The sequence below is a fragment of the Dermacentor andersoni genome, chromosome 3, assembly GCF_023375885.2.
Source record: "Dermacentor andersoni chromosome 3, qqDerAnde1_hic_scaffold, whole genome shotgun sequence".
In the NCBI taxonomy this organism is placed as follows: Eukaryota; Metazoa; Arthropoda; class Arachnida; order Ixodida; family Ixodidae; genus Dermacentor; species Dermacentor andersoni.
The window spans coordinates 63,795,613-63,808,199 of NC_092816.1; the positions used below are offsets into that span (position 1 = coordinate 63,795,613).

A 12,587-nucleotide genomic window follows, 5' to 3' on the forward strand; every position below is an offset into this window, starting at 1 on the left:
TCTTATAAAGATTTGAATGTTGTGTGTAGTCCTTTATGTGGGCTATACATACAAAAATACAGTAAACAATTACGAAATCATCATGTGCTCTGGAGTGGCAATGACTGGTACACACTGCATAAGTTTGAACAGAATGTAGGATCAAAAGTAGCAAATCTTTTGTCTTATGTATTGCTTGTATGGCTTCCTTCTGCCTGCAACCACCAAATCAAGATCTTTCTGTTCTCTTCACCTGTTCCTTAGGATATGAAGTGCAATCATGACATCAACATTGTGCTCTTCTCGCGAGTCTTCTATGAAGCCAAGAGTAAAGAGCAGTTTCCAGAACACATGGCCCATTGTGTGCAAGTGGATTACAAGGGGCGTTTCTACGAGGACTTCTATAGGTAGCATTGACCCTTTTATCTTTGTCCAGGAGCCTTGATAGCTGTATATACCAAAAGTTACACGTAACAAATGCCATCACTTTGCTGCTGTTACTGTTAGAGTTCATTAATGCACACGACTTAGCTAAGCAAATATTGGTCAGAATGAAGTGGACATTTACAAAACAGATAGTTGTGATGTTTGTCTGCTTTAACCTCAGTGATAACAAAGATGTAACATGATTGGCAGTGGTACGTGTTGAGGTAAAATATTTTAGGGCATAAAGATAAAGATAAAGATACAAAGAAAATAGACACCAATTTATGGACAAAACGGTAACCTGCATGACTGTGGCTATAATGTCAACTTCAGTGTGAGGCCACATAGTTCGCATGCATGCCTGTTGACAGCTTTTGCTGCATAGCATCTCTTCTTCCAGCTGTCCATGGCATTCCTTCAGTTGACAATTGAAATTGGAGATTTAATATTCAATATCGTGCTTGATGCTGTCAACATAAAGCAGATATGTTAACTGACCTCAGAACTTATGCAGGTGCTTTGATCACTTGGAGGTCACGAGTGCCATAAAGGTGCCAGCCAAAGTACATCATTTTGTATGGCCACTTAAAGCAGACAATTTATACTGTGTACGCATGTGAATGATATCCCATTTTTTTAAGCTCTTATAATGCATTCTTTATTCGTGTTTAAAGTTTAGTCTGTCCCAGTTTTCCCATTCTTATATTCTAGCACACCACACTCATTAATGGTTTAGCGAGCTCGCATTCCGCATTGCCTTCCTTCTGCTAGGTTCCATGCTTTTGGTTTATTATTATTATTATTATTATTATTATTATTATCTTGTGTGCAGTTAATGGCATTCAGTACTATTGCAGCGACTACCAAGCTTACTTGTAATGCAAGGTACATTTTTTTTACTTTTGTGCAACAGTTACTAGTACATGCATTTTCGCTCATTCTCTTATTTAATTAACTAGCTCTCATGGCATCAGTGTGGTGATGTGAGCTGTGGGCTTGTTGGATTCTCATCATGAAAAGAGTTAGTTGTAGTGCGGTCAAGGAACAAGGACACAAGAAGGCACAAAATAATAAACACATGAGTATATTACTGTGTTTACGCTGTCTAAAGCTTAGCCTAGACAAACATTTTTTTAAAACTTTGCTTTACTTATCTTTTGACTGCCTGTTTTGATATTTATATTGTTTACTCCTGTTGAAACGCTTACTTTGTGTCCCCCCTTACCCAATGCCCTTAAATGGGCCTGTAAGGTATCTTAAATAAATAAATAAATAAATAAATAAATAAATAAATAAATAAATGTAATGCTATGTGTGTGTTCTTTTGTGCCTTCTCATGCATTTGTTCTCGGTCAATGCTACAACTTGCTCGTTCAATGGCATACCTATTAGAAAAGCCACTAAGGTGTTCCTCAAATGTCGTACAATATCTTATGGGAGATTGTAAGTTTACTAATGTGATAAATTGGCTGTAGAAAAGACTCCCAAGAAATGATGCTCTCAAATGAAAAAGATAAAAGTAAGGCTCAGTGTGCAAGTGCAATTGGCATGATAAGAGAAAAAGGTTTGCATTTTATACAGCTATAATTGGTAAACAATGGTAGTTGTATTAACGAAAGCTTCCTATTGTATTTTCTTCCTATTGCGCAGAGTCGCAGTCCAAAATGAGCGCATCGATGACTGGACACAGACCTTACGGTTGCTGAAGACGTATTTTAATGAATACCCAAAGCAGATCCTTGAGCATCATCATAGGCCAAATGTCAAGGTGCCAACAGCAGTGAACTCGACCGCCTCTCAGGGAAACTTTCTCCAAGTGCTCAACATGTCTCTAAATGGTTTGTAGTTTGTCTGCAGAAATGTGTCAAATATTGCATGAACGTTGGACTTCTATTTGAAGCATGAATGTATTGGGGCGGGGCAATTCATCAATTGTAGCTAATTTGTTTGATTGCGATTAATAAACTGTGGAAATGTGAACAAACTTCGGCAAACATTGGCACCGATGTCTCTGCTTCACTACCTCAAAAGCAAGGAAGGGAATCGAGCAACAATTCCCTTCTTTATCCTAACCTACAGACACCTAATCTTAGGTGTGTATAGTTTTCTAAGGACGGAAGCCACCCACTCACCTTGTAGTCAAATCCCATGGAAATAAATTTTGGTCTCTGCAGCAGCTGCTAGTACATGGGCATTAAACTTCATGCCAGCAAACATTAAAGGGGCCTGAAACACTTTTCTAACTAATCATAGAGTGGTCTCACTATCAAACGACATCGTCTTATTACTGTCATGCTGCAAAAATTTTTCAAAATTCTTCAACTATAACTGGAGTTATCGCACCAATACCTGGCTTTCTCTCTTTGTCTCTGTAAGTGCGCTGAAAGCTGCACGGCTGAGAAGCCAAGAGGGCAAAGCCCCACGAAAAAATTGAGCGTTGCAGTGGCAAAGTGGGGTGCCTTGATGTACACATGTCGAGGCAGCCGACAGTGAAAGAGCTCGTCGCGGAACCCTGTGGTGGCTGCGGTAGACTATGCTAAGCAGGATGCTGCTGCTGCCTCGGAGGCCATGCACAGCAAACGCAAATATGTGAAATTGTGTGTAAACCGGCAGTGCCAAGATAATTGACTTTTCGGTCTTTTAGAGATTGCTCACATGTATATGTTTCATGTATTTAACTCAATATTAGCAATTATGTATTACTGAGAATGCTCTCGCGATGACGAAATGAGCGAATAACGTTGGTGGGACCAGCTACTCGTGATGACGCTGCATGACGACATTGTGAAAGCAAGAGCATGTGATTTTTCAATATTTTTGACATGAAATTTCCCTGCTGCATGCAGTGCAGCAATATTTGGCTCACATGTTCACAACAGCTTCTGAGACAGATCAGCAAAATTTTCTTACAATATTCAAAAATCCTTTGATGGCCCCTTTAAGAAGGCTCGGGCACCTCATAGTGGGGCCACCAGAAGACTTATCCAAGCTTCTTTGTCTTTGTAGCTGAACTTGTGATTTATTTAGGCTTTTATCTATTGCCTCAAGGGCAGGCCTGTAGTTAAGGGATATTGCATAAGGGCCGTTGAGCTTGAAATGTTTGATCTGTCCACTCAAGCCAAGCATTGCTAATATTAACAGTAACTGTTAATGTGTAGCCCAGTTTATTTTTGCTTCAAACTTCATGTACTTAACTCACTAGTTTTGATGTTTTGAGCTTATGTACATAAATCAACAACCCCAAATAATTGGTTACATAATAGAATAAAACATTCCAATTGGGTTAAAATATTGAGTTGTTGCCCAGTATTAATGGACTCGTAGAATTGACCAAATCATCACATTTCACTTTATTTCTGTAACGCTTTCATGCTCCTGACTTTTCAACAACTGTCAAGTCTGTGCTCTATTTTGTATTCTTTGCAGTTTTTGAAAAGCATTTTATGGATCGGAGCTTTGACCGCACCGGTCAGCTTAGTGTTGTCATCACACCCGGTGTAGGTGTCTTTGAGGTTGACCGAGACCTCACCAACATTACTAAGCAGCGCATCATTGATAATGGTGAGAGCATGGTTGTTTGTGTTATCACATAGTAGATTCCGTTTATGAATGTGATGTGACCTTGTCTTGCTGTTATTCCTGCAGGCATTGGAAGTGACCTTGTGTGCCTTGGTGAACAACCCTTGCATGCGGTGCCACTATTCAAGGTGAATGAATGCACCTTTCTTTCTTGTTTCATTACGTAAACTGCTACATGTTTAGCTATGTTTTCCTTAATCATTGCTTGCCACTCTTGATAAGCACATTATGTTGCATAGCTGGGGGAGGGAGGTAAAGCTATGTTGTACTCTGCGTTGTGAATATAGAATCCCTTACAATTAAAACAAGGATTTATTCAGATACTCCACTGGTCTGCTCCCCAGGATGTCCCGTGTGCTTGTCCAGATAATTTTTTTTTTCACATATGGCCCATAGTTACTACAGTTAAACGTCTACATAACAAAACTTCAATATAACAAAATTCTCTATATCATTAAGTACTTAACATTTTATTACTACTTCTCCATAGAACGCTATGCATATTAAACCTCACTATAACGAAGTGTGTTTATACGCAATTTCAATATATAATGAAATTTCACAGCCACTGCAAATGAATGCCGAGGCAATCAATTAAAATTTCCATGAAAGCATATGGTCAAATGGTTGAATTACATGCGGCTGCTTGAGAACGCACCTCTCAAATCACGGGTTGCACGACCGAGAGTGACTGCCGAAGCAAAGGAGTGTCATGTTTCACACAAAGTTCAAGCAATCCTATCACATGCGCAACAAGATCCTAATGCCAAGCTCTAATAATGTAATAACCCTGTATATTTTCCCATAATTGAATACCTCAGTCAAAAACAGTTATGTTCGATTAATATTTGGAAGTGGGAATGTTTGCACGCCCAGACATTTACGTATAGTTACCTATATGTATTGTCGGCTGGGATTAAAGGTGATGAACATGGAATCATTTTCTGAGTATTGAAAGCTGTATAACGGCCTGGCTTTTTCTTTTTCGGTTTTATTCATTTAATCATTGTTTAAGATGTGCTTATTTTCCCTTCTTTTTTATATCAGTTTCAGTCAAAGCATCCAACTGGCTTGGATATGAAGGATGACTACAACATGCCACACTGGATAAACCTAAGGTACCCTTACCGATTCTTGTTTGTTTGTTTACAAACACCCCTTGAATGAGAGCCCAATATATATAGCCACATTTTTGCCATTGGCACCCCTTCCTTTTTACTTTCGTGCAGAGTAGTAGGCTAAAGGAGTTGACCTGACTCAGGCCAGCCTTTCTGCTATTTCTGAAATCTTCTCTCTCTATTTTTCTTGCCATTGGCAAATCATGATACATCTAGACAATGCATGCAAGATTGCTGATAGCTTGTCTTTCAAAGACTGTGAGTGACTCACTGATTAATGCTTATCAACAGAAACAGGAGACACTTGAGATCTATAAGTATTTGCTACAGTATTATGTGACTTAGCCAGTATGTAGAGGAAGTCACTGATAAAGGAAGTGCTTGCTGGGATCTGGGAATTGAACCCAACATGGCAGCTGTTTGACATGTACCAGAAATTGCATGCCATTGCCCCCTGTTCACTTTGAAACAAAAGCAAGATTCTTGCCTTTGAAGCCGCTTCAGTACTTTTTGAACAAACAAATAAAATTGCATGTAATTTTATTAGCTCTTCCTTACCTCAATGAACTCAAGTTAATCTAAGTTGAATTAAAAATTTAAGCCACTGCATTTTTTTGGAAAAAGCACTGCAATGATAAGGTGCAGGTACTGACAGATGCAAGGCATTCTTCATTCATGTGTGGGAACTAGACTTCAAGCACACTCATGGGGTTTACTTAGTGAAAGCTCTTTTATTAGGACAGTTTAAACTTGCCCTGGCCATGATAGGTTGGTAAAGGTGATAGTTTGATGCATGCTTACTTGCTTGAAATCATGAAGCAGCCACCTGCTATGTCTTCCTAAAGGGAAAAGTGTCAGCACCTATTGCAACCCTTGTAACATGGTCAAATAACATGAGAAGGCAACTTAGGTACGATGCTTCATCTATAGAAAATGATTTAATTTTCCTTGAAATTCATATCTTTTAACCCTTTCGCTGTCACGGACGTACTGGTACGTCATCGCGCTTCCCCCCCACAGTGTCACTGACGTACCGGTACGTTCTCTATCGTGCGTTCAAAATTTCGCGCCTGAGCGCAAAGCTGGCGCTCCTGGATTGGCCACGCCATCTGTTGACTCTTTCTACAAGTTTGTATATTCGCCCCGACCGGTGTTATACTCCACGTAGTGAAGAGTACGGTGCGACTGCCACTCCCCACTTTCTCTTTGCTAAGTGGCGCGGTGGCTCCGCCTTCGCGGGATCATGCGTCGCGCGCGTGTGGTTATGGGTTCAAGGGTTGTTCTGCAATCTCCGCTGGTTTGAAGGTTTTTATTTTTCTTCTGTTGGTGTGCCTGCTACGGCGCGTCAAGTTCAGGCGCACGTGCCGTTGCCTCTCCAAAAACGGCGACTTGATTGCTGCTTTCGCTCTCTCGCCGCACCCTCGCTTCCGACTGGCAGCAGTAAACGTAAAGCCCTTCGAACTTAGTTTAGCTTTTTTCCATCTCCCTCTGTCTTCTTGATCACGCAACATCCCATTTCTCTCCGTTGTGCGGGCGACTGAAAGCGCATCCTCCCTGCGCGCGATTACTTTCGGATGGCTCGGCGCGCGGGACCTTCGTCAGCTCATTGGAGCGGTGGCTGAATTCCAATTCAGAATACGAGCCGAGCGCGGATTCGGACTCGGACAGAGTCGCATGCGAGGAAGAGGGTTCCGCATCGTCAGATTCGGATGTTGAACGGATTTTATAGTCAGGCTTATCATGATGAAGATGATGATTACTAACATCAGCTGCAGAACACTGAAATGTGCATATTGCATTGACTATGTTATTTGTATACCAATCATAATCAAAAATAAATGGCTATGTTCATTCCCCATTATGCTCGTTCCCTGAAACCAAGCCGACACTGGGGGTGCGTCACGGCCAGAAAGGTCCGACAGCGAAAGGGTTAACAGACACTAAATTGTTAAAAGGGCACGTTCAGAATATAGTGTACAATAAAAACTTAACTTTGTCAGTATGCTAAACTGTCTGGAATTGCCTTGTTTATTTTTTGGCCTTGTTGACATGTTAGAGCGCATGTTGTTGTTTTTTTTGCTTGCTTTCTCTTTTCAGGATAAGTGCGTAGCATATTTGAACAGGCATGTATTTATTATTTCAGCACAGCCTTGAATGCTAAAAATGCATATCTTACAGCTGAAACTCTCAATTTCCTTTGCTTGCAGTTTTTACTCAACAACACCTGCACAGTTCTACTCAAAGTTTGTGCCTCGCATCAAACTTCCCACTCCTCAGGTTAGTAAATGTGCTCTGGGACAATATTTCTGGCCTGTAAAATGTTGTTCTCTGTGCAGAATGTAACTGTAGCTCTTTCTCTGCACGGTTCTGTAGCCAAAGCCTAGCCACATGAAAGCTCTCGGTACAGGTACGTATCACACTTGCCTCCCTTTACTTCTTCACATTATTGATACTCCGGCCTTTGTACATGCAGAGTTGTTCATACTTTATTCTGGTACTGTTCATGTTCCCAGAGGTGCACTTGTGTGGTGCTTCTGTCTTACTTTAATGTACTTTTATGTTCATTGCTCTCTCCTGCTATACTGACCTTCCCACCTGTGTTTGTGACATCCCACTGACTATGGCATTACACTGGTATTCAGTATACTGCATGTTGCCTTGCTGTCTTGAGTAGACTGGATAGAGTAAATTAAAAAATTAGCTTAACTGCTGCTTATAATTTATCAAAACCTCTTTTCTACTTCTGTTACCTGATTAAGTGATTTCATTGTGGAAGAGGAACTGTAAGTAAATTGTGTCTTTCCTGTCTTTTGCTTTAACCGTCTTGGACAAATACATGTCGGTTGTCGTTTCTTAAAAGAATGCTAAGGAGTAACACTGAGTCAGTTAGGCTAGGCTAAAACGGTGTTCTTTCAAAACTGTATTTGTTAATTCAGAGCTTGTAGGTTAATTATTAGATGAGAAAACAAAGGTCAGTGTTTTATTTCTTGAATTTTGCACCAAAATCTTGCTGTGGTATGTCACTGTTACATCATGGATTTCAAAGTATCTTCTTCTCGTTCTTGGGCTGTTGTTAAACAAGAACGTTAAAGCTCTTGAAACTTGCTAAGTTCAGTCGTTGGCGCTTTTGGAACATAATGTGGTGCATCTCTACTGATGAAACATTAGCTACTCCTGAGTATATGTCAAATGTCCATAATGTCACAGCAAACAGATGTCAGATGTTCATAATGTCATGGCGAGCTGATTAGAGAACGTTGAAGCAGCGGCGCCACCTGTATTTCATTTTTTTCATCATTTCTGGCTTACCAAGCATCAACAGTGACTTTTTTGGTGTTGCAGAAGGGTAATTTATTTACACGGTTCAAATTATTTTTCTCTTTAGTGTCCCTTTAACATCTTACCTTAATAAGAAAGCTGAATTAGCTTTGCTGACATGGTGACACACTGACAATGTCTAGTGCAATTACTATAGTTACAAACTGTAAGCTTCCTTATACTAGATGACAGGGAAAGTCGATAAAAATTATTGTTCATGAAGCATCACGTAAGAGGACACGCAGTTATGAAAGTGCATGACAGTGTTGGCAAAGAGCTGAAGATATTTGAAATATGCAAACAGTGTATCACTTGTGGCTTTGCTGTGCTTGTGATATAGAAAAGGAGAGTAAAGTAATATTCATAATGGTTGTTATGCGTGACTGAGATTTTGCTCAGGCTTTTGAGAACTGATTAATGCATATGTAAGCCAACCCTCTGTAACCTCGATGGATTACAAGATTGTGAGGTTCAGCTAGATGCAAGAATCTAAATTTTTGCTCATTTTCTTTTTCTTTTTGGTGGATTTGTGCCATAGCTACAGGTCATATATTACTGTATATATTTAAAGCTGACATCAGTTGCAGGGCTATCCTGTGCTTTCTGCTCTCCGTGTAGTTCTTGAATTGCACATAATTGAATTTTATTGGCTTTAAAATGACAACACAAAGGAGTAGAAGCAGAGACAGTTCATATGCTGCTCAGAAATTTTCACGCTGTTCTGGCAATAATAACTGTAAGCATTCAGTTTTACTAGAGCACCATGTGATACAGTGTAATCAGATACTCACTGGCATCTGTCCTCATTGTCTTTATTTCACATACAGGGATGTACGCATGCCGTGGTCAGCCTCCTATTCGGGCCTCTGACAGCATCTCTGTAGTGTACGACTATGATGAGTATGATGCCAACATATTCAAGGGATGCTCTCCGAACCAAGCTGGGCCCAAGTGAGCAATACTTATGGGAGTTAGAAGCTTGCAAGCTATGAAAATATAATGCATATGCCTATTGATGCGCACATGATTACATTAGCAATGGTGCTTTATGGCTACAGAAACAAAGACAGTATATGCAGTGGTTAAAAACCTTGCTTCTTGTTTGAATCAAAGCATTGTAGCTATGGGGGATACAACTCCTAGGCACTACACAGCCACTACTTTGCAACATTGCTACATGTGCTATTTTGCCGTGTTGCTAGTGGTTTTATGTGGAAGCGGAGACAGCCAAGGTAGCCATCGTGCAGCTTTTTTTCCACCATCCCTAACACTATGGTATGAAGCCCTTCTACACCGCTACTGTGACGTAATAGAAGGCACCGGCCTATTGCTTGTGGATCGTTTACACTACCTAGAGGACGCCATAGTTAAGCACATGGCTGCCAATAAGAAGCAGACTATACTGCTGCAGTACTTTCAGCCAAAGAAATAAATACTTTGCGTGAAGCTTGAAGTGAGTATTTACTGTGCCCCGATTGGTTCATTGATTGGTTTGTACAAGTTCTTTACGCATATTCTACGTGATTTTATATATGAAATTCTGGCTATATCGAACTATTTCGAGATCACTGCGCTGTTCGATCTATATCGAGGTTGAACTGTAATAATCATACTTGAAAATAACACTTAAGTTGATTAGCAGACATACTTCATGAAAATGAGAGTGGAAATACGTAAGTGCATAAAGTTGATACACAGTGCCAAGGAACTGCATGATTTGTTGTATTTTGGTTTGATCCTTGAAAATTCTGCACATTTAGCCATAATAGCTCTGTCCACCGTGTCCTGTGGAATTTCTTTTATAACCAGTGGGAGCACTTCCTCATCAGTTATCACCGCCATAGCTATAGTTTCAAGGAAGACTTGATGTGGCTATTAACCCGCCGTGGTTGCTCAGTGGCTATGGTGTTAGGCTGCTGAGCACGAGGTCGCAGGATTGAATCCCGGCCACGGCGGCCGCATTTCAGTGGGGGCGAAATGTGAAAACACCCGTATAGTTAGATTTAGGTGCACGTTAAAGAACCCCAGGTGGTCAAAATTTCCGGAGTCCTCCACTACGGTGTGCCTCATAATCAAAAAGTGGTTTTGGGACATAAAACCCCATAATCGAAGGGGCTATTAGACACAGTAAAGCTAATATAAGGACACAATTTCGTTCTACCTACACATTGTTCTCAGAAATATCACAATTTATGTGATTATCACTAATGAATGAAGTACTTAACTCAAAACCACTAACCTTCAATTAAAAACTTCGTGGGACATATTATAGTTGCAAACTTGAAGCCAGCCAGGGTGCAAACTGTATCCATGAAAATCTTGTATTTAGCCACACTTCCTAGAAGTATATCTTTAGAATTTGCAGTATAATGCATGCTGTTCCAATTTACACTTCTCCAAAATGCATTTCTTTTGTATTTGCAGTGCTTCTGCCGTGTGTCCCAGCTAACATTAACCAAGCTGTTTAAAGGGAAGAAAAAGGTTAAAAAATAACATCATGCAGGATATGGTTAAAAGACCTACAGTGTTTGGTCATCAGAAGTCTGGCGACCGAACATGATAGGTATTAAAATCATGTCTTGCACTGTGTTCCCTAAACCTTCTTTTTTCTTCTTGTAACCGTTGGGCTAACGTTAGCTGGGAGATGCTATATATGTAGTGTTGCTTTCTCGTCCAGGCTTGACCTGTAAAGTTGACCCTTTTTATCCTGTAGGATGAGCACACTGCAAAGGGCCAATATGCGCCGTCGTTCTCATCTGCCAACACCTCCACGACCCTTGAATCAGGACGATGACACTTCGTCATCACCAACCTACTCTAGTGGGTCGTCCCATTCCCGCTCGGGTGCCATATCAATCCCTAGGCGTGGGGTGTCATGTTTTGCCGGCACTCAAGCAGCTTCAACTCAAGGGAGCGATGGTGTGTCTCACAGCATTTTTTTCACCTGTCTGATAATGCGATAAACACATTCTGCACAAGGAGACATGAAAACACACTTGTCCTGTCGGTGTGCCCTCGTGTGTTGTGTTTGTGCAGTTCATTGTGTTATGATAAACTAAGTTAAAACAGTGGTTTGGGTACACTTACAAAGTGGCATATGAATTTCCTTTCACACAAACACCCTTCTTCACCTCCAGGTTTTTATGAAGGCTGTTTGAAATTATTTTTCACAAAAAGATTTGGTTCCTGCACAAAATCTACTGGAAGACTGTTTTATTCTTGAAGCATCCAGAAGGATGAGGATGACTTTCTCGATGGTGATTATACAGTTAAACTTCGATATAATGAAGTCAGTAAAATTGGCAATTTGCTTCGTTATATCGAAATTTCATTCTATTGAAATTCAACCCTTTATGCAAATAAGTACAGTCGCCAATAGATTTTTCTTATACGGAAAGGGGCCGCAGAATTTTCCTAATTATCGGGCGATCGAAAAAAGCAAATTTGAATTCGGGAAACAATTCATTTTGATAAATTTGGGAGTTGGCGACGAATGATACAGTTTCATGCCACTTACGTCAACAAAATCTTCACATCGGTGGTACGAATTAAGCGAAGCCAGCCACACTTTCGCATGCACTCTGCCCGCACGGCTGATAGTGTCGCTCGCACTGGGACAACGCCATCAGGATAAGCACCGCCAGCAGGGAGCGAATGCTTCGTCTGCCTCTCGTTTCAACGGGTCATCGAAACTTGAGGCTATACAACCTCTAATACTAAACATGCGGGAAGACAGCTTACAAGATGCCACTCCCTCTTGGCACCCCCACTCTTTGCACACGCGGCAGATTAGCTCTAATAAAGCAGGGTGTGCAGCTGCGTATGCGCTCGGCCGCACTTACAGCCATGCGCGGCCACGGTCGAGACTTGCGCCAACTTACCCCCCCCCCAATCCGCCCCCTCGCTCGCACTTGATCGCAATACCGCAAGCTCGCTCCCCTCCTTCTCTTTGCCTTTGCATGTGTGGGGAGGTGGCACTCGTGAAGGCATTGTCTTGTCTCACCATTGCGCACTTTCACTCGCACCTAAAGCACACAGTGCGCGGGGCATAATAGGATATTATCACACTTGGACTTTACACGGGACAAGATGCGGCTTTACTTCAGCGGTCATTCTTGTCGCACAGCACGCAATTTAAGAGGTGCCCTTTGCAAGCAGCCGCTTGTA

At 41.2% G+C, this 12,587-nt stretch overlaps 1 protein-coding gene across 5 annotated transcripts in view; it reads left to right on the forward strand.

The window, feature by feature from the left end:
• Iml1 (GATOR complex protein Iml1) overlaps nucleotides 1-12,587 on the forward strand; it is a 66,065-nt gene that overhangs the window by 9,193 nt on the left and 44,285 nt on the right. For all 5 annotated transcript variants that reach the window (XM_072287171.1, XM_072287172.1, XM_072287174.1 and 2 more), the window contains 9 exons: nucleotides 244-386; nucleotides 2,056-2,243; nucleotides 3,832-3,966; nucleotides 4,051-4,112; nucleotides 5,032-5,102; nucleotides 7,310-7,379; nucleotides 7,476-7,509; nucleotides 9,248-9,371; nucleotides 11,134-11,339. In XM_072287171.1, coding sequence (XP_072143272.1) covers nucleotides 244-386; nucleotides 2,056-2,243; nucleotides 3,832-3,966; nucleotides 4,051-4,112; nucleotides 5,032-5,102; nucleotides 7,310-7,379; nucleotides 7,476-7,509; nucleotides 9,248-9,371; nucleotides 11,134-11,339 — 1,033 coding nt within the window. The remainder of the gene's footprint in view (nucleotides 1-243; nucleotides 387-2,055; nucleotides 2,244-3,831; nucleotides 3,967-4,050; nucleotides 4,113-5,031; nucleotides 5,103-7,309; nucleotides 7,380-7,475; nucleotides 7,510-9,247; nucleotides 9,372-11,133; nucleotides 11,340-12,587) is intronic.